Source organism: Pleurodeles waltl, chromosome 12 (genome assembly GCF_031143425.1).
Source record: "Pleurodeles waltl isolate 20211129_DDA chromosome 12, aPleWal1.hap1.20221129, whole genome shotgun sequence".
Lineage (NCBI taxonomy): Eukaryota > Metazoa > Chordata > Amphibia > Caudata > Salamandridae > Pleurodeles > Pleurodeles waltl.
In genome coordinates, this window is record NC_090451.1 from 663,556,483 (window position 1) to 663,582,193 (window position 25,711).

The 25,711-nt window shown below is 42.0% G+C and overlaps 1 protein-coding gene across 1 annotated transcript in view; it reads left to right on the plus strand.

Moving 5' to 3' along the window:
• HCN3 (hyperpolarization activated cyclic nucleotide gated potassium channel 3) overlaps positions 1–25,711 on the plus strand; it is a 112,362-nt gene that overhangs the window by 50,740 nt on the left and 35,911 nt on the right. Inside the window, exons 2-3 of the mRNA XM_069218439.1 lie at positions 2,879–3,308; positions 4,455–4,616. Of these exons, the coding sequence (XP_069074540.1) occupies positions 2,879–3,308; positions 4,455–4,616 (592 nt within the window). The remainder of the gene's footprint in view (positions 1–2,878; positions 3,309–4,454; positions 4,617–25,711) is intronic.

The following is a 25,711-nucleotide window of genomic DNA, read 5'->3' on the forward strand; positions in this document are numbered from 1 at the left end:
ACTCTATCCCGCTAAAACAGTACTGCACGTCTGGTTTAATTGTGTCTGGAAGACATACCAATGTTGTTGTTGAGCAGTGACTTCAGAGTTGGTTCATCATTTTGTTGGGATTGAGCCAGTGTTGCTACGTGGGGCGAGTGGACCCTGTTTGTGCACTTTTTCCCCATAACGGCTGGTGAATGTGATTCAAGCCGTCTAACATACACCAAGCAGTTCTGACTTTGTTAAGGAAGGTACATTTGCACAGCTTCCACCTCTCTGTAACGCCTCAAATACTTACCGGTAATTGAATTACTCTGACTCTTACTTTGATTAGTTAGACCCTCACTCCTACCCTGTGGGGACCAGGCCAACTGTGTTCTGCAGGGCTTGGGTCAACTACAACAAGAGCTTGGTATGGGGTTTTTATGGTCAAAGTGCTAAATGTGGATGTGTCGACAAGGCACACGGACTCTCATTTCGTAATAAGCAAAGCAAGAGTAACAAAGAGGTGACGTGATTTGCTTCCTGGTGTGTGTGGCCACAAGAGGGGATAAAAATGAGAAAAGTGTGTGAAGTCGAGGAAAGGGAGATTAATTTCTTAGGAAGGACACCAACCATCAAGCACTAGTTTTTCAAAAAGTCTACCAATTTAATTTGCCAGAAAGCACACTGAAGTGGCTCTCAGGTGACACTAAGCTACATAAAATAAATGAAAAGCCAATGTACCTTTCATATGTGTATTTAAAAAGGGACCAGTGTGTTGTTATTCTGTTGAGGTTGCTTCAAAGAGTATGCTCACCACTCTGACTGGCAGGCATGGGTGGCATTAATATGTAACATTCTGCTGTCTTCCTCATTGGTTCACCAGGATGTTCTACTGGTGAGTGGTGGTATATACACACTTACCTAGGTCTTTGGTTACTTTACTGTCAGTTACTTGTGAAAGCTAATAAAGATTTTTTTTTTTAAAGGAACCAATAGCAGGTCTGAGCTTGGTCTATTCGGATTTGCCTTTCATTTCCAACCTTGATCCTTTGAAACACACATTTTAATTCACACCTTTATAGAGTTCCAAAGCAGAAAATTAGATGCAGGTGTGGATGGGGGACATGATCATCTTCTTCATATTAAGTTGCTTTTGGAAAACACACTGGTCTTCCAGTAGATCTGCTCTTAGGGACTGATTAAGCTGTGGCACTCAGGTCTAAACAGGATCTTCCCGGTACAAAACCAACATTCTCCCCGCTTTCCCTGGGTTGACACAATTTTATTTATTTATTATTTCCATTTTTCTGTTGTTTTGCTGTACCATAAAGGCAGCACCACAATGTAACATAACATGCATATTTGTAAAGTGCATATTCATACCTTGGCATTGAATACCAGATCATTATTGTTAGACAATTTAATAGTACTCCTTTTACTGACCTCGGAAGGATGAAAAGTTGAGTGAAGCCACTGCAATTTGAACCCATAACCATGAGATCAAATACAGATTCCTCTAGTGACTGCATTAAGTACGCTGACCCCCCTGACCTGGCTCTACATATGACAATAGAAGTTCATATTTCAACATACTCCTGGACATAGCAACCAAAATGTTTACAATGACAATGTTGAAATGATGGGAGGGTACAAAGAGCATTGAATAATCCACATTTCGCTTAAATTAAATCTGAGTGTGTTTTCTACGCTTTCATGGAAGTGGGAAGGTTTGGTTGTGATCTGGGTAGAGCACAAGAAAGTTCTCTAAACTGGATGCAGCACCAGTGAAAGATTGTTTCATACTCAATGATGTTTTAAATTTTGGACTTTCAGTCAAAAAAGTGTCTTTGTTTCTTGCGCCTTTAGACCTCCCGAGATAACCAAAGAAAGTTTCACACAAGGTGGGGTATCCGTAAAAGCACTGTACGTCAGATAGGAAATTCAGACTTTTATTCTGGCCTAGACTGAGAGCCAATGTAGTTCCTTAACCACCACTGAAATGTGATCAGATATTAAAACCACCCTGGGTGAGAATGTTCAAATATAATTCACACACGGAACACTGCGTTTTGTGTAAATAAAAGGCAGGAAATTAAGGTAAAATCATAACATTGGCACTAGTAGATGATATTGGTGGACAATAGTGTTGCCGTATAAAATTACATATACATACTTAAGGGGTCACATTTTCCCCTCAGATGCAATTCTGAGTTTTATTTTTGGCGACCTAGTTAATTTTCTCTCCTTCTGTGTTAGCATAGCCCTTTTATCCGCGCCGTATCCAACATGGTGAATTGAGTCATACGCTCCGCGTCCTTGCCAGTAGAAAATTGCAAATGTTTGTGACTAATAAGTCCTTTTACAACTCATGAGGGGCTGTGCTGGGCAGGGGCACAGTTAGGGGCGTAACACAGGCCCTTCCCACCTTCGGGCAACATTTAGCATAAGACCTATGAATTTCTGTTAGACATAGTAGTCTCTCAAGTCCCTCACCACATTCTGCAGGTGCCCCCAGCATTTTGCGTTATGCCACTAGGCTGTCACACGGCATGCCTGGTCTGGTCTGGTATGTGACCAACTTTGGTCTTTTCAGAGACATGCATGCATGACATATAACTAATGGTACTCAAACATGCATGACATATAACTAATGGCACTCAAACCCTTAGTCAGTCAGTGGTACAAGCCTGTTTGGAACACTTGCCTATATATGTTGAATAAAGTCAGAGTGTAGGTGGCTTGTGAGTTATGCATGGTGCTTAAGAAGTAAACCCATACTGTCGGGCTCCATTTTTTCAAGTGTCTCTCACTTACTTCTCTTGTTCTCCCTCTCACCCTATCTTGAATCCCTGCCTGTCCCTCTTATGGACCTCTCTTCCTGCCCCCTTTCTCCCACCCCAACCTCCCGCAGGTTTTACTGGGATCTCATCATGCTGCTTCTGATGGTGGGCAACCTGATTATCCTCCCCGTGGGAATCACCTTCTTCAAAGATGAGAACACTCCACCATGGATTGTGTTTAATGTCCTCTCTGACACCTTTTTTTTGGCTGACCTGGTCCTGAACTTCCGGACGGGCATCGTAGTGGAGGACAACACTGAGATAATTCTGGAGCCGCACACCATAAAGATGAAGTATTTGCGCAGCTGGTTCCTGGTGGACTTTGTATCCTCCATCCCTGTGGACTACATCTTCCTCATCGTTGACCTAGAGACGCAGGTGGACTCGGAGGTCTACAAGACTGCACGGGCCCTCCGCATTGTGCGCTTCACCAAAATCCTTAGCCTGCTGAGGCTGCTGCGGCTCTCCCGGTTGATTCGGTACATCCATCAGTGGGAAGAGGTGTGTACCCATAGCAGTAGGGCGTGTACATTATTTGCCACTAGCAGTATTTTGTATGATGGGGTTTGACATCTGAAAGCACATTTTTCCCTAAAAAGTCTTTATGTAAGACAGAAAAATAGAATTTGGCCAAGTCTGAGGCTCGCTAAGTAGGGTTAGATCTATCCAGTGTGCTCATTTCCATAAAGCTACAATCCACTGGGTCATATCACCCGGCCCTGCACAGTAGGACCACCACACCCATTCACCCTGCTTATCTCACTTGCAGGAGACCACCAGGCCAACTACACACACCAATTGCCCTGTAGATGGACTCCAGGAGTGAGATAAGACCCAACCAATCTGGCCAGACCAAATGTCTATACAGATAGGACCTATCTGTTCTTTGTCTAATACTTAAAACCCTTGACACATGTAGTTTACACACCTTCCTGCCACTCTCATCCTGTGAACTACATACACTAACAATAGGCCAATTTCTCTTTAACTATGAGAACCATCCATCCTGCTCAATTTCCTAAAAATTAGAAAAAGCCAAAGGTCCATTCTGGCTGGCAGTTTCCGTCGGTTAAAAATAAAGCTCCTTACACCTGCTCGTTTCCCCTGAGACAATGAAATCACACACTGGCTAATATGTGAACCAGTAAGAGCAGAAGTCAAATGTTTTTCGTAGTAGGCTGGTGCAGGTGCTGCCGAAAGCCAAAGCTGTTGAATTCACTTAGCTGCCAAATCTGTTCCCACCTCATATCTCTTTGTCCCCTCATTCCACACTTCCAGACTGTTTAGCTCACTACGGCGGTTCTATTTCATTCCTACTTTCTACCTTTGTCACTATTTTCCATTATTTGTTGTCATTCTTCTTTTTCTTCCCACCGTTCTTACTCTTTCTCTGGGTTATGTCTGATGGAGTTGTGGGCCTCAAAAAGGTGTGCCGGTGATCACCTCCTGCAGCCACCTGCTCCAGTTAGGAACATTCTGCCTCATTATATGTCTACTGATAAAAACAAGAAGGCCAATCCGATTGGTCATTTAGCTAGCCTCTTCTACCACGCAGGGAATACAGTATATCCAGCTTTACCCTTTGGTATCCACTTACTAACAATTATTTTGACTTCTTTCTTCTCCTCCATTCACCACATTGGCTAGATTTTCCACATGACCTACGACCTCGCCAGCGCTGTGGTGCGGATTTTTAACTTGATTGGCATGATGCTGCTGCTGTGTCACTGGGATGGCTGCCTGCAGTTCCTGGTCCCAATGCTGCAGGACTTCCCAGAGGACTGCTGGGTCTCCATTAACCACATGGTGGTAAGTCATTATTTGGACCCCATTTCCTTCCTTACGTCTATCTCTTCCAACACCCTTGGGTAGGCATACATTTCCCTTCTAACCCACCAGTCTTTAAAAACAAGATGCTGTACTGATTGCCCTTCACCCTCAAGCTACCCTGACATTTCATTCTCAGCCTATCCCTATCAAAGAAGAACACAAAGTCAATGTTAAACCTAATGCTGTGGCCCAGGGAAATGAGATAATAATGCCACCCTCTAATTGTTAAAGAAGGAGAAATCTAAGAACGTTAACAAATGGTAAAAGGCTGTTATTCAGGCAACCTTAATCATGCATTTTGTGGAGAATGTACAATTATTATTTGTTTTCAATAACATTTCAAAGAGAGGGTAATATCTGGTGTATAAGGGCTTCCCAGCATGCTTTCTTAGGTTCTTAAATTTCACTTCCTCTTCCCAATGTCCAACATTGTTATTCACAACATCTATTGCCCTTAGCAACCGGTCACGGTACATTAAGAAAGGATGCTGTTAAATTATTAGATTATGTGTTACAAGCGAAGGTCTAAGGGAGAGACATAAGCACTGGAATATGTAGGAACAGGAGAAGAATCTGAATCTGTTTCAGAGGTAGTAACACATACTGGCCTAACCGTAAAGACATTTTGGATTACGCAAAATAGTCTTTCTGTAATACTCTTTTGCTTACTCTTATATATCTTTGTGAATTGTCCACGAAAATCCTAAAATGGGAATAAAATGTGATTATTAAGGAATATTCATATACAACTAGTACAGGTAGAAAACACTGTACCCTCAATGCACTTTTACTAATAGGGAGTCTGGCATTTTGGGGCCAATTGACAAAGGCTTGCATGAGAAGGTAAAGGAGTACTCCTGTACTACAACCTTCTCTCAAAACTGAACCTGTTAATTGGTCACATAGGCATGATTCAGTTTGGTTACTGGAAGCAGCATGTGTGACGTGTTTGTTTTAAATAAATCTTTAAAAAAATGATTTTAATGTTATATGCTTACATTTATTATAGTTTCAATTCAAAATGTAGTTAGTGTTATAGGATTTAAAAAAAAAGAATCTACATTTAAAATACATACATTATATTAATTTGCATTAACATTCAACCTACATTTTTTAACTTTTTTAAATGTACTATACCTTACCATAGGGAGATCTCAGCCCTGATTGCAGAGGTTGTTGCAAAGTTTGATTAACATCAAATATGGTTGTAAAGTCACTGCTAGTAGTAATTTAATAGTCGAATGGGATGTTTTTACTGACTGGACTACTTGTTTCAGGGGGTGAGGAAATGCATGTTTATATTTTTGAGTATATTTAACTTGTAAATGGTGGAAAGCCAAAAGTGGTAACCTTACTCAAAAATGTAAGACAACACATGTGTAGATTTACTCGTGTGGATTAACCTTGGTGACTAGGCCTCAAAGACTCAAAAATAAATATTGTCAAAACACTGGAGTTACAAAAATATCCCTTCACTAAAATATTGACCTATGTTTAATTTCTAAATACAGCCAAAGACACTTGACCACTCTAACTCCAACAATTAGAGGTTAGTGTTGGATTTATGAGCATTTTCCAGAATTGTTTTAGTGATATTTACTGTGGATAGTTTGATAGTTCATGTTTTGGAGTCTCTGATTTTTCAAAATATTTATCTTCAGGTTGCATTTCACATGTACCCTAAGATTCTCTGGAGGGGAGGGCCTGCACGATGATCATATAGGGATGATTTCAGGGGAGGATTTGGGAATAGAGATGAGGTCAACAGCAGCAAATTTAAGTCACCACACAGGGGGTTGATGGGAAAGGAAGTCTACAACATGCACATGATATAGACCATGCATCTCCTTTTGCACCAGGAGGAGGGGCTGGAGCTGTTGTCAGTGATGGGAGGTGGATGCTGGATGATTTGTGTAGGTGGTTTGTCTCCCCCAATGTTGAAGGGCATTAAGTTGATCATGACGGTGCCATTGTCTTCTATTATATTTAAGAATGGTGAGGCACATGAGAAAATTCACCTTCCCTGGTAAGGGCTCACCGTCAAGGATGAGTCATTAAATCTAACTTGCAGATCCACCAGCCAAGAAATCAAAGAAATAACATTTGATGGTAGACTTCTTGTTAACCCTTCATTATTGAGTGGGCAAGTGTATACACATTGATTTGCAATTAACTCTGTGAAACTGAGTGGTAAGAAAATGAGTGGGGTGAAAAGTATCAACTGTACAGTGCAGTATAAAAACACTTCACATGCCATCTACACTCCTCAAAGCCCACACAATTCACTACCACTGTACCATGCACAGCCTTCCTAGAAAGAATCATCCAGATCCGCTGTCAACCAAGAAAGTAAGGATATCCAACTCGTCATTTGGAAACTCCTGTTGTCAACTTCAACAGGGCCAAACATGACTGTCAGCCAAAGACCAACTTATCTGTTTGCAGCTCTACTCCATATAGACAACTGCCTTCTTCTCAGTGGTATCTATGGACAGATGTTTATGGACAGCCTTGTTCTGTAAGTTTACTATTGACATATATTTCTTCAGTGGCTTTTTCACGGACAGGTGTTTCAGGAATGCCTTCTTTCCTTTGTTCTTTATAGACATGTGTTTCTGGACTGCCTTTTTCCCTTAGTTATCTATGGAGTCATGTTTCTTGACTGCTTTAATCCATGTGGTCTCTACATACAGGTGTTTCTAGACTGCCTTTTTCTCGGAGTTCTCTACAGATAGGTGTTTATGAATTGCTTTCCTCCTTGAGGTTTCTACAGACAGGTGTTTATGCACTGCTCTAGTCCCTGGGGTCTCTGCACACAGGTGTTTCTGGACTGCCTTCTTCCCTGTAGGCTCTACAGACAGCTGTTTTTAGAGATAGGTTTTTCTGGACTGCCTTTTTCCCTGTGTTTTTTATAGACGTGTTTCTGGACTGCCTTCTTCCCTGAAGTCTCTACAGATGTTTCTGGAATTGTGATCTCTGTGGTCTCTAGGAAAACGTGTTTCTGAAAGTCTTATCTCAATCGCTGAGGTCTCCGTAGACAGAACTTTCTGGAAGTTATCTGCGAGGTCTGCAGGGACAGGTGTTTCTGAATAATCTTCATCGGAAAGGTGTTTCTGAGGAGTTGTTGTTCCCGAGCTCTCTAGAGGTCACCTGGGGTCTCTGGTGAAGGTGTTTCTGGACTGCCATCATCAATGCGGTCTCTACAGAGTCTTAACCAGCAATTAAGCTCTCATTGGACAAATCTGTTCGACGTCAGTGATATTCCCCAAATTCTTCTAGGCTTGCAGTGTTGGATAAGGGTGGTCTGTGAGGTCTCTAGGCAAGAAGTAGAATCCCTGGTCAAGTCTGACCTCTCCTCTTCTCCATCTCGGCTTTCGCTGCCTGGATTTATCCGAGACAGGGCTAATCTCCCTAAAACCCAATACTTTTTTTTCTCTTCTGGTGTCAGTTTGTAACGTGATTATCAGTTTACCAGGCAGGATAGCTTGAGCCTACAAATTAATTACAGTAATCACCACAAATTAGCACTCAAATCTTTCCCAATCGACCTGCATGAACTTTACTATTTCAGTGTAAAACATCAGAGGAAACGCCTCTCTCACTCTTGCCTTAAAAAGCCTTTTGTGGACAGATTCCCAGACCGAAGGCTAAAAATGACAATAAACGATTCGTGAAAATATTCGTGATTCCATTAATTTTGTCCCTTAAGTTGTTTATTTCACGGATGTTGAGACCTTTTATTTTATTTTTAGATATACTGATGAAGGCGATAAAGCCTGAACCGACGCAGGCAGTAAAACTTTGCATCTTGTGAAAATCTTCTAGTGGCGCCAGAACGTCGCTCTGAGCAAGACAGCCGGGTTGGGGCAGGGCGGGTAGCATCACAGAGTTTGGATTCAAAATGACTAACTACTAGGCCAAAAAAAAAAAGCTGACAGTCACCATCAAAAATCTTGGGCCACGTGAAGTATTTCTCTTCCGCAAAAATGTTTGGTTCGACAGCTAAGTGCAAAGACCTATTTTCGAGTTGGTTACCTTACCAAAACATGGCCCAAGCTAAGAACATAGCTGTCAAGTCTCACAGGTCTATCAGATAACCTGCTTCAGTCGATTTTTTTGTTTATTTGAATTTAGGATTTGTCCTGGTTTTGTATTTGAAAAGGCAAGACCACAAGTCCCAGGATGCAAAATGAAAACCGAATGAGTAATTACCGCATTAAATGATGCTCTTGGAAGCACAGGAAGATCTCCCAGGCCCAATAAGGAGTACTCATAATGAAGGCCTATGTATTTAAAATAGATTGCATGAAGAAAGCGAGTAATAAACAACAAAATAGGACTCATATCCCAGCCCAGAGGATCATGTGGTAGGATCGGGCCAGATTTTAACCAACCAGAGGTAGTGCATGATGGAGAAGTCCTAACAGGCGACGGTCAGAGATGGAGCGTGTCCACACCTGCCCAGTCCAGCACAGGAATGCGGGATTAAGAAATGTTTGCATGAGTATGTTCAGAATAGGGCTCGAACAAGTCCAGGCATAAATATGGCCAATTTAATGTGGCCCGTAAAACTACTCTGGACATGCCTGTATGTGCTTTTAAACCACAAAATAGTTTAGCCATCACATGTATGATAGTCAGCATTACTTTATGCAGTAATACATTTGGCTGAAATTCAAAGAATAGCCTAAAATAGCCTAAAAGAATAAAAATTGCGTGTCAAACGCACTTTAGGTGTTGAATAGTCCTGGGTTAATGTGTTTTGTTTGTTTTGCGAAATTTGAAATGCCTGACCAGCTGTCTGATCCTACATATGCCATCCAAGACGAAATGTGACATTTTTCGGCTTTGTGGTGGTTTGAGGTGGTAGTGGTACCTCAAGGAGGTTCGTCTTGGGATATTTTGCAAAACACAACGAAATCCTATAACATTTGCAAAGTTACATTCAGTGAAGCAAATTTGCAAAACATGGTTGGTTCTGTGTTTTAGTAGACATGATAGAAAACTGTGCTTTAACGGACCCATAAAGGGCAAACAGACGAACAGTTTTATGTGTGCTAAAGGTATTTTTCTTGGCTTTAGTAGACATACTAAAGGTGTTAAGCCATTTGAAAAGTAACTACTTGCAGTGAAATACTGTTAATGCCCTATAAAACAGGAATGTGCTTACATTCTAGAATGCATAGTTTTGAAAGCATGGTGGTTGTGCTTTGAATGTATTTTAAAAAAAGTTTAAGGTTCTCACAACTCGATTATAACATATAACGATGAGCTGATCTTCATAATGGGACATATTTTAAAATCAGCATAAAATCTTAAATCAATACATTTTGCATAATTGTCTGTATCACACAGCAAGGTCTGACAGAAATGGTATAAATGGATCACCTGCTGCAAATGTTATCCATTTAGCACCACCTTATAGTCTGAATGTAGGTTTAAGTGGTGATCGTGTCCAAAAAGCTTTCTAATACAAGTCATGAAAGACAGCTCAAGCTGTCTATTTACGAAAAGATCAATTGTCAGCTTACAGTCTATAGTGCCCACCCATTGGTTGGCATTGATTGGTTTTATTGTTACTCTCATTTGCTTACTTTTTATTCATCAGTTTGTGGGTGTTTTCCTTACTCTTTTTGTGTTTGCCCCTCAACTGGAGCATGGCATCATTACTTGTGTCCTTCCATTGCTTACTTTTCGGGCACTACTTTTTTCATTTTAGGTTGCAGCCTACCAGACAGTGCAGCTGTCTGGTTTGCTAACGACATCTTGGGGACTTACAGAAAGTTGACTAGGAATGCATTCCGCCCGTTGATTACCATTGGCTTTGTGGTTTGTAACTCGCATTTTCTGGCTTTCTATTTGCTGGCTGTATTTGGTTCAGGTTTAATTCATCCCTCCCATTGCCTATACCCTGTTCACTGTATTCTTCCACAAATTCCCTTTCTCTAAACAGATCTTTAAATCTTGTTCTTATCTTGTCACATTTCCTGTGCATTCAAATACTGAGGTCAAATGTCAGGTGCTGTCTTCCAAATGGCGCTTGTTTACTTTTCTTTCTCTGACTTCAAAGTGAGCTGATTTATGTGACACTCTTGCTGGATACTGGGGTTAGGGAATAGTTTTTTTTTCTAGCACACAACAATATTTAAATGAACTGTGTAAGTATTTCAGAATGTATCAGGAACACACATTAAGCACTATTCTGATATTTCTGAAGTGTGCTTGAAACAAATACTTTAATGTGATCAAAACAAATCACTACACTAGGTGATGCAATTTCCACACCTATTTGTTTGTGCACTGTGTAGTTTTACAAGCAAAACTGTAGGTCTGTGCATATGTAATGGTCATTTCAATTGAAAATGTGTTGTCTGTAATGGCAGTGAGCTACCATACCATGCACACTCCGATATACGCCTCTCCACTAAACTCTGCACCAATCCACACCACTGTACTCAACTTTGCACCACTCCACTTTACACTGCTCCACGCCATTGCACTCAGCACCACTCCACTCTATTCCCCTTCAAGCTACGCCTCTCTAGTCTACCCTGTACCCAAGGCACTCTGCACCACTCTACTCTGCATCACTGCATTCTATACCACTCCAGTGTAGGCCACACTAATCTACTCTGCACAACTCCACTCTGCACCACTGTCTTCTATGCCACTGTGCAACACTGCACTCCTTTCCAATACACTCTACGCCAATGCACTTTACTCTGTAATACTCAATTCTGTGCCCCTGCACTGTACGCCAATCCACTGTAAGCAACGCTAATCTACTCGGTCCCACTCCACTCTATGCCACTGCACTCTACACCACTTTACTGTATGCCATTACACTCTATGTCACTTTATGCAACTGAACTCTACCCCGCACCACTCCATTCTACGCCAATTCACTCTATTCTGAAATAATCTACTCTATGCCACTGCACTCTATGCCACTCTACCCCACTCCACTGTACACCACTGCACTGTACAATCTATGCCACTTCACTCTATGGCACTATACTCTGTTCTGCAGCACTCTGTGTTACTCTTCTCTGCACCACTCTACGCCACTTAACTCTATTCAGCTCAACGCTGCTCTGTACTCCACGCCAATGAACACTAAGCCACTTGGCTCTACTCTGAGCCACCTCTCTCTGCATCACTGAACTCTATGCCACTCCACTCTGACCCATTCTATGGCACTCTTATCTATGCCACTCTACTCTGCACCACTCCACTCTGTGCCACTCTATTTTAATCTACACCACCGCATTCTACAACGCAGCATTGTATGTAGATGAATTCAGTGTCACTGCACTCTACACCACTATACTCTGCAAAGCTGTAAGCCAATGCACTCTACGCCAGTCCACCCTACTCTAAGCCACTGTAGAGTATGCCACTCTACACAACTCCATACTATGCCACCCCATTACACAAATCTCTCTGCCACTCCACTATATAACACTCTACTCCACTCTTCACCATTCCATTCTACGGCACTCCACGTGACCCTCTAGTACTCTACTGACTTTTAACCATGCTGAACAGCAACCACTCTGGTGTACAAAATGGCTAAAATATATTAGCAAAGCCAATAGCTCTTGCATAGGCCAGACCTATTGGCTTTCCTAATGCTTGTTGGTTAAGCATTCCATGAGAGTGCATGTGTGTTTCCAGCTGTCTCCCTCCGTGTTACTTTTCCCACATGCACCCTGCGTGTTGCTTACACCTCAGTGTTGTCTCACCCCTGTATTGTTTCCTCCCCAACCCCATTTTGCTTCCCTCACCTACTTCTTTCTATTTACCTACTCAGATTGTATCTGTAAATAAAAAGAGAAAACCGCACCGGCGCCATTTTGTTGGTACGTACATGCATGGCTCATGCATATAAAATGATGTGGCCTTGTCTCAGTGCCTTTTGGATTTTTATTTGCTCTTTGGCCATGTTGCATAGCATCTTCGATGCTGTATAGCGTCAATAAAAAACGTTGCCAAAGCCAACAGGTCCCTAAGTCGAGACCCATTAGCTTTGCCAATGCTTATTTTTAAGTTGACAGCATCGTCTACATTTTACTAAGAACAGTAAATTACTTCCAACAGCGAGCTTTAATTACAGCTAATTAGCACCAATAAACACAGAAGAATTCATCGTGAATGAACATACCATTAAACAACAATAAGAAAACAATGAGAAAACTGCTCTGTCAGAATACTGAAAATCAAATTATTATCTACATAGAAAATTGTTCTTAGGTTTGTGTTGATAACAAAGGTGTGTATTTTTCAACATGTTAACAACTGAAGAATAAAGAATGAGCTATTTAGTGAACCAGCTCCAAACAAGGCGGTGATTCATTGCAACCGGATGTTTCTTCATTTATAAGACATTTTTCTATAAATACATGCAGCAGACTGTGTTTGCCGTAAAGAGGACGCTATGATGGTTCAAAAGTTGCAGGAAGACCTCATTGCTCCCCACAGTTTCACCTGGACAGTTCCATTTATGACATTTCCAGGTTAAACACAAAAGACCCGTGGACTTACTGCAGATTTTATAATCCTGCTGGGAGCAACAACTCGAAACACCCCTCACAGTGAGGCCAGTATTGCTGTGCCATGAGTATGTTTTCATAATTGGGATACATTAAATACCTACCGATATACCAGGCTATTTCTAACATCCTGCACCTGATTGTAATGATTTCAAGAGGGGAGTCAGTGCCCTTTGGATTGTAGTTTATCGGAGTGTACATTTTCTAGTACATACGTGCACAGATTTTAATAAAAAGTGTGTATTGTTTGAGACATGTGGCATTCTGGGCATGCCCATGCATTCCATAAATGAATATCACGTCTGGGTGGATTTTCCTGTAAAACTGCATTTATGTGGCTTGAGCCATGTACATATGAGCTGAACAGGGCATGCTGGCCCATAGTGAAGAGTTTTTCAAGGATTGTATTTGTTAAGGAGCTTTGGGTCATGTCCAGATGTGATACAACATGATCCTTTAGATTTTGGTGTGGTGTCTTAGAGTTGGTATTTGGGCCTTTATTGACAAGAATCTGGGGCTGTTTATAAGAGTGATTTGGCTTCTGATGTCTTATAAACTGGACTCTTTTCAGAGGTCCTAAGGCTCTAGAGTTCGGTTATTCTTAGACTATGATCATGCTACTACACGCAGGGGCATATCCTTGTAAACTTCAACCCTTCTTGGAAGTACGTCACCTGGTTTCCATCTCAAAGAGGATCTGGCCGTAAAATGGATTAAGGTTGTTTTTTAGATCTTGGGTTTCGTGCAGTGTTAATCTTGAGAGACATAGCTGACCTTGTTAGAGCTAATTGAGGCCTTGATTCTGGTTGGGGATGGGTTTGAGAATGGCTGCTAAGTGGCAGAAATGTGTAGTGCTGGGCTTATCCAGCATGCTAGCGTTTGTCTCTTAATCAGGCTGAACCTTAATGTTATGCACTTTGTGTGTGTCCCCAAAAAATTGTTGTCTTTTTTACTGATGTAAACAGTTACAAACAAGTCACAAAATAAGATAAATATACATGTAGCAATAATGCTAATTATGAGTGAAGACTAGTATTTATGGATCAGAGAGATGATTATTATTTTCTCACCCGGATTTTATTGTACCACCCTCAGATTGCATTAATATAACCCGCTTGGTGATATAAAAAGACCTAAAACATGATCTTATTCGTCAAAGCCTTCCAGGACATGTGTATGATCAGAATGCACCATATTATGATATCATATAGGTTAAATGGTCATCAGCATGTCCACCAAAATACCACGAAAAGGTGGCTTTTAGTGATAATAGATTTAGCATCCTAGTGCTCGGGAACCAGATTTTCTAATGAGATAGGAACACTACAAGAACTAGAATACAAAATACTCTTGAATGGGCGAGCTGCCCATGTAATCAAGAGAGTTGAGAACTCTGTCGTGGTGATAACTGAGGTTGTATTCTATTTGGTTCATTCTAAGTGTGATGTCAGAAGGTAAAAAATGTAACCAAAAGGTAATGTAAAAATGGCGTATCACAATTAATGCCAATGCATACTAACAGCCATAGCTGATATTCATAATAAGTCTCCCCAACGCTGCATAATGCAGCACTGAAATAACAGCTTTAAATATATTTTGTAAATGCAAGCATCTGTCTCCAAACATCAGATTATCAGTTCTGAGAATACACATATTTACATCTTGAATGCACACGTTTCAGTTTTGGTCTACATGTATTAATTCAACCAATCAAAAACTTCTAATTTAGTGGGGTGGACTGCACACACGAGAGCTACCTATAGGTAGCTTGAGAGCTACTAGTGGCTCATGAGCCACTTGTTGTAGAAGTCATGTCCAGAAATACCAATCCATGTCTGAAATTTGAGTGAGAGCACTAACTTCTTCATAGGCGACCCTGCAAAAGTAAACGGCAGGTAGAACTTCAAGTGCTGAGTTCCGTGTACAACCTTAGAGCGAAATATCTTTCAGTCTAGAGAAAGTTACATTGACATTTTGATCCAACCTTTGAAGCAAGGTCTCTTTACAACCAGAAGAGGAACATTTCCGCTTTATAGCTGGCAACACTGGAATATATGCCTGGTTCCAAAAGGCAGGGAAAATTAAATTACATCCTTATCTTTCAGTTTCCTGTACAATGGAATTTAAAACTGCAGGTTGAATCCTCTCGTTATTGAGTTCAGCATAAATAATTCATGGGATGAGCTCAGATATGCAAAAAAAGAAGATACTGATAGAGTACAAAACTCAGTTTCAAATGTAATAATATAGAATGGGAAATACATTAGAAATGCCTCAAAAAGTAAGCAGTGTATTTAATTGCAAATATATCTATATTGCAAATTTTCAATTTGATCAAGGGTTGATTAACCTAGTAAATGCACCTTTTGGGACTATTTACTTAATTAATGCATTGCTCTGACCACTTTCAAGGCTAAACTCCCTAATAGGTTTAGTAACATTCTAAGAAACTTATACATGTGTTTTGTTTGTTATGGACATTATTGTGCATTGTTCTGTCTGGCATTATACTAGGACTGTTTTCACTTTTTGTAAAGGCTTGTTTTGATGAAATAATGGATTTTTAATCAATGACAAAGGAAATGTATTGTTTTCAAAGGAACTGTTGTCTGTATGGGTTTTATGCAACTTTACTGATTTTATGGAGGAAATAAATCACTCGGATGAATGAATTAATGAATGAAAGGTTAGCTCATGGTCATTATTCCTCTTTCCCATCCAGGTGTTTCTCTATACTGATTGGACCAATTCTGGCTGCAGTTTTTTTAGGGTAACCATCGTCCCTTAGTCTTCACTTTAACTACTAACCCAGACATAGCGATTAACCTCTGACCGCCCACTTTAACTCTAACTGCTAAGCATAACTCTAAAGACAAGCCTGTGTCTCTACCATCACCCAAAGTCTGGACACATCACTTAACCATAATTTTGCCCTTACCGCTTCTCTAATACTAATTCTAACCATTAAGCACCCCTTCGAACACTGCACTGTCCAATTCTTAACCGTATATTTCAAACATTACCAAACAACTTTTCACCCTCACCCTGAATGTAACTCCTAAACCACCTTCACAACCCTACACCTAACCTTGACTTTAACAAAAGCCTAAACCAAACTTTAAACCAGACTCTAACACCACCATAGTGCAAACCAAAATAACTTTATGCTGACAGTTACAAATCCAATACTAGCACTCAAACCTATCCATGAACCTCCTAAAACTATTCTTAAACCTAACCCCAAAACTAATTTCAGCTCTGTCCATAATCCCTCAACTTTCAGCTTTAAGTCCAACCCAAACCACAATACTAAAGACAAACCACAAATCTAAATTCCTAATGCTAATAGTAAACCAAACCAAACTAAATAGTAGCCATACAACCATGAACTGAATCATAATTCCAAACCCTTTACCCACACCGACAGCTGCACTCTCTTATCTGTGAACATGCACGCAAAGCAGAAAACCCCATTCTTAATTCAGATGACTAGTTTTACCAATGTATTTTCTTAACCCCTAACTATGAACCATAGCCCTTAAGTAGGAGTTTTAAAAGTCACTGATAACCCATAAACCTAAGCCTGGACTCCGAGATGTTTTCTGTTTTCTCTGAAAATAGTCACGTGTTCATCCATCTGACTGTAAAGGGAGTAAATTTGACATTTAAAAATAATTTTGACTGTGCAACTACTTGTATTTGTTTAGTAATTTTTATGGTTGAGATGGATAGCTAGAACATTTCTACTGAGGATTGTGTGTCAAGTGGATCTTGAGGCTTGTGAATTAAAGCATTAATCAGTCACATTTTTTTAACCTCAGGTATTGACACAATGAACCTCCTAGGTCTTCCCTAGGTATCGTACATATTCATTGACTGTTTCTCTGCTGCATGAAACCATGATGGAAGAGCATGAGCGGGCATGGCGAAGCAGGGGCTATGTCATGAGTGCATGAGGCACGACTAAGATGGGGTGAAGGAGGCTTCAAGGTGCATTTGCAGTGTCGACTCTGGGAACATTTTCAGCACAGACTGCTTCATGGGTCGTCACATTGCATCAGCTGTATGTTTAGTACAGATTCTGTCGGAAGCATACTCAGCACACTTCATGAGGAGCATGATTGATGCAACCTGCTACAGGAGCATGTTTGGTTCATAAGGCTCCATTAGCATGCTCACCACACACTGCGTCTGGAGAATATGCACTGGAGGGCCAGGGAATATTTTTAGGGCACACCGATTCAGGAGTACGTTCAAAGCATCTTCCTTCATGAGCATACTCAAAAGCTCTTCTTCGGAAGCAGGCTGAGAGCATCCTGCTTCAGGCACATGTTCAGTACATACTCGTTAAGTAGAATACTTAGTGCAGTCTGTGTCAGGAGCATGTTCAGTCCACTCTACTTCAGAATCGTAAGTGGTGGCACCTGCGTCACGAGCATGTTCAGTAGCCTGCATGTTAGGAGTACAATTAATGCAGGTGAATGTTCAGTGGAGACTGTTACAGAAGCATGGTCAGTGCATACTGTTCCTAGAACTTCATTCAAACACACAGCTTCAAAGATGTCCTAGTAATATCTGTTTACTGGAGCATGTTCTGCACACAATGGCTCAGGAATATGCTCACAAAAGACTGCTTCAGGAGCATGTTCAGTGCAGACTGCTTCAGGAGCATGTTCAGTGAAGACTGCTTCAGGAGCAGGTTCAGTGAAGACTGCTTCAGGAGCAGGTTCAGTGAAGACTGCTTCAGGAGCAGGTTCAGTGCAGACTGCTTCAGGAGCAGGTTCAGTGCAGACTGCTTCAGGAGCATGTTCAATCCAGGCTGCATGTTCAGTGCAGACTGCTTCAGGAGCAGGTTCAGTGCAGACTGCTTCAGGAGCATGTTCAGTGCAGACTGCTTCAGGAGCAGGTTCAGTGCAGACTGCTTCAGGAGCAGGTTCAGTGCAGACTGCTTCAGGAGCAGGTTCAGTGCAGACTGCTTCAGGAGCATGTTCAGTGCAGACTGCTTCAGGAGCATGTTCAATGCAGACTGCTTCAGGAGCAGGTTCAGTGCAGACTGCTTCAGGAGCAGGTTCAGTGAAGACTGCTTCAGGAGCAGGTTCAGTGAAGACTGCTTCAGGAGCATGTTCAGTGAAGACTGCTTCAGGAGCAGGTTCAGTGAAGACTGCTTCAGGAGCAGGTTCAGTGCAGACTGCTTCAGGAGCAGGTTCAGTGCAGACTGCTTCAGGAGCAGGTTCAGTGCAGACTGCTTCAGGAGCAGGTTCAATCCAGGCTGCATGTTCAGTGCAGACTGCTTCAGGAGCATGTTCAGTGCAGACTGCTTCAGGAGCAGGTTCAGTGCAGACTGGTTCAGGAGCAGGTTCAGTGCAGACTGCTTCAGGAGCAGGTTTAGTGCAGACTGCTTCAGGAGCATGCTCAATCCAGGCTGCATGTTCAGTGCAGACTGGTTCAGGAGCAGGTTCAGTGCAGAATGCTTCAGGAGCAGGTTCAGTGCAGACTGCTTCAGGAGCAGGTTCAGTGAAGACTGCTTCAGGAGCAGGTTCAGTGAAGACTGCCTCAGGAGCATTTTCAGTGCAGACTGCTTCAGGAGCAGGTTCAGTGAAGACTGCTTCAGGAGCAGGTTCAGTGCAGACTGCTTCAGGAGCAGGTTCAGTGCAGACTGCTTCAGGAGCAGGTTCAGTGCAGACTGCTTCAGGAGCAGGTTCAGTGCAGACTGCTTCAGGAGCAGGTTCAGTGCAGACTGCTTCAGGAGCAGGTTCAGTGCAGACTGCCTCAGGAGCAGGTTCAGTGCAGACTGCTTCAGGAGCATGTTCAGTGCAGAATGCCTCAGGAGCAGGTTCAGTGCAGACTGCTTCAGGAGCAGGTTCAATGCAGACTGCCTCAGGAGCAGGTTCAGTGCAGACTGCTTCAGGAGCAGGTTAAGTGCAGACTGCTTCAGGAGCAGGTTCAGTGAAGACTGCTTCAGGAGCAGGTTCAGTGCAGACTGGTTCAGGAGCAGGTTCAGTGAAGACTGCTTCAGGAGCATGTTTAATGCAGACTGCTTCAGGAGCAGGTTCAGTGAAGACTGCTTCAGGAGCATGTTCAGTGCAGACTCCTTCAGGAGCAGGTTCAGTGCAGACTGCTTCAGGAGCAGGTTCAGTGCAGACTGCTTCAGGAGCAGGTTCAGTGAAGACTGCTTCAGGAGCAGGTTCAGTGCAGACTGCTTCAGGAGCATGTTCAATCCAGGCTGCATGTTCAATGCAGACTGCTTCAGGAGCATGTTCAATGCAGACTCCTTCAGGAGCATGTTCAATGCAGACGGCTTCAGAAGCATGTTCAATGCAGACTGCATGAGGACGTGTTCAGTATAAAATGCTTCAATTGAAGACTGAGGGCCTGTTTTAGAGTTTGGCAGAGGGGTTACTCCATTACAACCTTGGCAGATATCCTGTCTGCCGAAATATAAATCCCATTACATCCCATAGGACTTAAATTTTGGCAGACAGGATATCCGTCACTGTTGTGACTGGGTAACCCCTCCGGCAAACTCTAAATCAGGCCATAAGTGTACAATGTTTGTGTACTCTTCTTCTGGAGCCTACTGAATGCTCACTGATTCAGAAGCATGCTCAATGTGGGTTCTTTCAGTAGCATATATGTTAGCTTATACATTGTCTACACCAGTCTTCATTTCATAAACATTTTGAAATGCTGCTCAGTTTATATAGACTTGGACCAGGCTCACAATTGGGAAGAACATGGTCTGGTTTGTGAGGATGTTCACTTCTGTGAGTTTGGATGCATGCACAGGATATATATAGTATACATGGTCGTCATCAATAGATTCAGGAAGAGCATACATGGATTCAGGAGTATGACTAGCTCAAATCTCAATCATTAGGAGGAGCGACCTCAGTTCATGACCGATGAGAAGCATGCCTAGTTCCTATGATTTCAAGAACAAGATTAATAAAGTTAGGTTTATGACAAGCATGAACAATTCATACAAATTTTAAAACATGCTCAATTATCCTGATTTGGCAGCAGGTTCAGTGCATATAAATCCAGTGGCTTACTCAGATTAGATTGGTTAGAGAGAAGGATGCTCTAGTTGTGTGCTTCAAGAGCAGGCTCATTTCTTAAGGAATCGGGAGACTGCTTCATTATATGCATTCATGAAGAGTATGAATAGTTCATGTAGGATCAGGAGCATGGATTCAGGAGTATATATAGGTAGATAGGTTCATAAGGAGCATGTTCATTTCACGTGCAATGTGCATCATGTTCAGTTCATTCTGATTCTGAAAAATGCTTAGCTCATATAGATACAGGAGCATGCTCAGGTACACGTAAAGATTCAGGAACACAGTAAATTCATATGATCCTGCGAAAGCTCCCAGTTAATATAAATCCAGGATCCTAGTCAATTGCCTTAATTCAGCAGGCACATGCTAAGTCAATATACAATCAGTAGTATGCCCAGGTCATAGAGCAATCAGGAGCCTACTCAGTATTTAGGGATGTGTCCAATTTCCATGCGTTTTGGAATATTATCTGTTCACAAATATGGATTCAGTAGCATGCCTTATTTATTAGCATTCAACTGTACTCCCAATGTATACAGATTCTGAACTTTCTCAATTGGGTTTAAAAGGGTGCCTGGTTCGGATTGTGTGCATGCTCAGCAGATTTAAGAAGCTTGCTAAGTACACAAAGCATCAGGAGCATGTGCGATAGAACTGTTTTTGAAGATCCTCAATGTTTGAACCTGTCTTAATACCCTGTTTTTCTGAATTGCATGTCTTGAACCTCTGCATTACAAAAACAACCCTTAATAACACAGATCTCGTGCAAATGTGGACTAGCCTTTAAATGAATTATGAGATTTATTGGCAAACAGGTGACTTTAAAAAGCTGACAGTGCTAAGGCACGTTGTATGTCACAATATTGAAGTCTAGAATATCAACTACAAATATTGACTCCACAATATCGGCTACCACTATATCAAGGTAAGTGGATCAAGGAAGTACAGATTTACTATTCTTACCCCGCATCACTGTAACTTGACATTGTAGAGATAGGCGATAATGTGGACTTGATTTTGATATAGATCGATATTTGACCATGATACTGTGACCCTCTACCGCTATAGCATCATCATTCAGATATTGGATGTAAGCTAAACTAATACTTCTCCAACGCTGACAGCTCTTCTGAGACACCAACCTGTAAGGAAGTCGCAAGATATTAACCAAGGCTAGCAGTCCACCTTTGATCTGGTGGTCATTTTATCGAAGAGTTCTTTGCAGTCTGCACGTTGCATTTTAGACATATCCCTAATGGATCCTTTGGTTTCTTGCTGTCTTCCACTTTGACACATCTCTTCAATGCCCACCCTGTTAACGCATGGATTCCTTCCCTTGCACGCCCACCCTTCTCCTTCGGCTCAATGCCTTCTTAGCACGCACCGGCTGAGCTCTTCTTGTCCCTACATCTCTGAACAACTTTGCTTCCCCAGTTTGTACCCGAAGAACTGCAAGGCCGGATCATCAAACTCTGTGTGTCTATGAACCACACCCCAGGTTTGTGAACTACTAATCAGTTTCCAAGTGTTATATAATGCTGAGCTGGATCATGTATTTGTCTTTTTCTCTACAAGCGTAGAGTGCTTTTGTGAGTAAAGCTATCTGTGGAAAGTACTTTGTTAAGGTAGGAGTATTTTAATCCTTGCTGTGTCCTTGGAAGTAGAAAATACAATTTTTTCTAATCGTAAAAGCCTACTTTCCTTTTGATGCTTGATTAATTTTCTAAAATGTTTACTTAATACAGAAAAGTATAAAATAACTTACAATTGCATATATATTTATATAACATATAAATATAGGAAGTTAGGACTCATCAAGGGTGGAAAGAGAGAAATGGCCTATGGATTTTCGACCGCAGCCACTTTAAAAAGGGAAGGTTGGGGCTCTAGTGTGCCTATTGGAGAAGGACCAAGACTGATTTGCATATGTCTAGGTCTAACCTGAGGTAGCTTGGTGGGCAAAAGAACAATGGAATTAAGTTCTTCCCTTAGCTATTGCCAGTGGTTAAACAAATTGCAAGCATCCCTCCCATCATCTTTTGTGTTTCACATTTTCCTGCAGACAGGATTCCAAGGATAATCATACCTGCTAATTTCCCCTTCTTTTACAACTCAATTATGTCTTCCACAGGTCCTGCATCTCTCTATGTCTTTAACAAGTCAATCAAATGAAAATAAGACCTTTGCTCAGAACCTCATACAACATCTCCGTCAGGTCCAGGTTCAAACAATGTCTCTCTCAAATCCAAAAGACTCCTGTGACATCACACTCATTGCCTGTATCTCCCAAGGACATTTAGCAAGTCCTCAGTCTATTTGTAATGTCTGTCCCAGTTTCTGCACCTACTAGTGAAATGCATTCAGGTTCTCTAAGGATTCTTTTTTCCTTCATTATTTCAGCTCTTTCAAGTTTTCAAAGTATTTTCTATACTTTCCAGGATCTAGGTTTTGTCAAGTCTATCATAAAATCAACGCCCTAAGTTACAGATTGCAAACCACTTGGATTGGATGAGCTACTCAGAAAAGGTCCTCAGATACTTGAGCACCCTGGATCATGTAGCTCAGAGATTGCCATAGCAAAATGAAGTACCAGTGCTTCTTTCCCATATGTTGTCACGGATACACACTTCATCAGCCTCTTTCAGTTTATGGGCAACAACTACAAGGGGATACCACCTATGACAACAGCCCTCTCCAACTTTTCTGGCCCCTTTTCACTTCTTTTCTGTATTACAGAGTGACAGGACAGCAGATTCACTGGTATGCACCTTTGCCTGTTTGTTCTTTTGGGCCTCAGTGTCTCGGAAAAGCTCCAGGAACTCTCCCACCATAAACAGCCTGTCTTTTAAATGAATAGTCTCAGAAAAGAGGGAGTGGGGAGAAGATGTGGTGACACAGCCAGAGTTGCTGATTTTTGAACTGGTAAACCAGGTTCGAGCCTCGGCTGAACATCCTGTAATTCTGAGCAAATCACTTGAGATCCCTGTCCAGGAAACAAAAAAATTAAAAAGTAATGTGACCTGATGTGATCTAACTGGTGCTCGTGTAAAGCACTCCAATACCTTCAGATTGAGCCTGCACAAAAATAAAGGTGACTCTGATAGTCGACCTTGACTGAAATACCTTCTGTGCCATGTTATTTCTAAAGGTAAATATGTCTAGCTTTTGTCATGAACTGTTAAGCTCAAAGACATGCCAGTCTTGATCAGCTCTATAATACGGTGTCCTTAGAAAGTGAAGCAGCACTTAGCTTGTGACCTGCAATTTGAACCAGAGGCTTCAACAACATACATTATGTGGAAGGCACTTCGTCCCTTTTTTTGCCACATGACTGTCATAGCTTCATATTGTCCGACAGTTCAGTACTGGTATTTGTGGCACCGGGCTTGGGGCAAGTTTGCTGAGTATTGCTTGGCCTGCAAACTTTGGCAAGGTCGTTGTTCTTAACATACCCTTTGTAATTCTTAAAATGGCAACCTTATTGAAATTAGATTTCTTCAGTGACCTCAGCATACTGGCAGTTATCGTGGAGCATAGGGATGCATTTATTGCAGCATCATTTACATGTCTGGCTCTGCTAAAGCCTCACTGGGCTTTCAGAAGGAGGTGAGCCTATCATGTGATGATGTCCAGCACCACATGGCTTTCAGAGAAAGGTAGGCCTGCTTTGTGACTGAATGTATGCTAACCACACTAGCCCTTCATACACAGACAGATGTGACATGTGACTGACCCTTCTCAAATTCTTCCAGCCTACTAGACATATAAGATGTTGGAAAATCTCAAAACTTTCCTGTATGATAGTCCATCAGTGATTCAGGTTCCTAAATGAAATATTTTTTTTTATCCACTTTTTGCTTTAAGAGGGTATACCTTCCGTCTGGCTGCTCTCTGCTTCACATATCTATCTATCTATCTATCTATCTATCTATCTATCTATCTATCTATCTATCTATCTATCTATCGTCTGTCTGTCTGTCGCTCCGTTTATCTCTCTCTCCCCCGCTCTCGTCGTATTACACTGTGCTCCTGCTTTTATCTCTGTGGCCTTCAAGGGATGTGTTCTGTATTCGTCTTGACAGCATTTATTCAGGGACATTTTCCTGGAAACGTCCCTTGGGTTTACAGCATCGAGTTGCTTCTGCCTTCACTGCAGAGTTTGTTCTAACATTGCTCAAAGTGGAAAAAATAAACGCAGGGCTGCTCCACGTGGCAGTGCCTGGGGTGAAAATGCTCTACCTGGCACAATAACCGCAATGCACTTGGGGGTGAGAATTATATTTTGTTTTCTGCTTTCCAGACAACCACACATAAAATTACCAAAAAACTATATGGACCTGTGGTGAAATCGGTAGTTTGATGACTTCTAGCTAAGACTCAGGAGTGGCAACCATAAGGACATGGATACCTCAAAATGCTAGGGGCAGCGGAAGTGACATCACACGCCCTTTGACCCTCTATTAAAACACAGGTTAACTCTTTGCTCTCTCTTAGACCTTCAGCAGCCCACTAGTTGCTGGTGAAGGACTGGACGTGGAAAGTGCGAACAAAACAGGAATTTGAGAGCTATGTTTAGTTTCTTTTCCCACTGCTGTCTTTATGACCCATGGGAACAGGTGGAGCAAGAGCTGGACAAGTGGTAGGAAAGTGCAAACCAGCAGGGAGGAGGACCTACCCTTAGCTACAAATACTTGACGCTGATAGTCAGGCCCTAGACTTTTATTTTTTGCCAGGCACTAGACTTTATGCATCACTGCATTTGTTATTAGTCGAACAAAAAATTTAGCCAAGAGGCAGCAGATACTGAGTCAAAATCAAAGATGCAGTCAACAAGAGATTGGAGGGTAGTGGCGTCTGAGTGGAGAATTCGGCTGTTAGTGGGCCATGATGTAGCGTACTTTAAAGAGGTATGCCTACAGCCCATAACGTGATTGGAACAGGGTTGTGGCAGTCCTGATGGATATGGAAATGCCGTTTCTGATCTTGGGTGTATAGAAGGAGAAGGCCTGTTGCTTTGTATTTCCTTGTTTTGCACTTCTTTCGCGGTGCCCTGGCTGAGGGTGTGCCAAGTCCCACCAGAGATGGTACGCAAATCAGCAAAATAAGGGTGGGTGCTGGTAGTGATGGTTTTTAAGATGGTACGGGCCCGGCAAGGGACACCACTAGAACTCCACAAGGGTAAGGATGATGTGTATGATACTACCCCCGCCCTACTGGCACTTCGGAGGCAAACAAGCAAGAAATCTGACCACCTCTACCCTAGCCCTGCCAGCCTTTCAGAAGCAGAGAAGGACAGTATTTGACTGACTCTGTATCAACCCCAGAGGCCTTTCAGGCAGAGAAGCCAAGCACGACATGTTGCTGGCTCTGACCCAGCTAAGTTTTCCTTTCACAGTCACTGACTTACACAGTATGTGCTGTGCCCAGAAATAATAGCCTTTTAGAGGCGGAATAGCTGGCT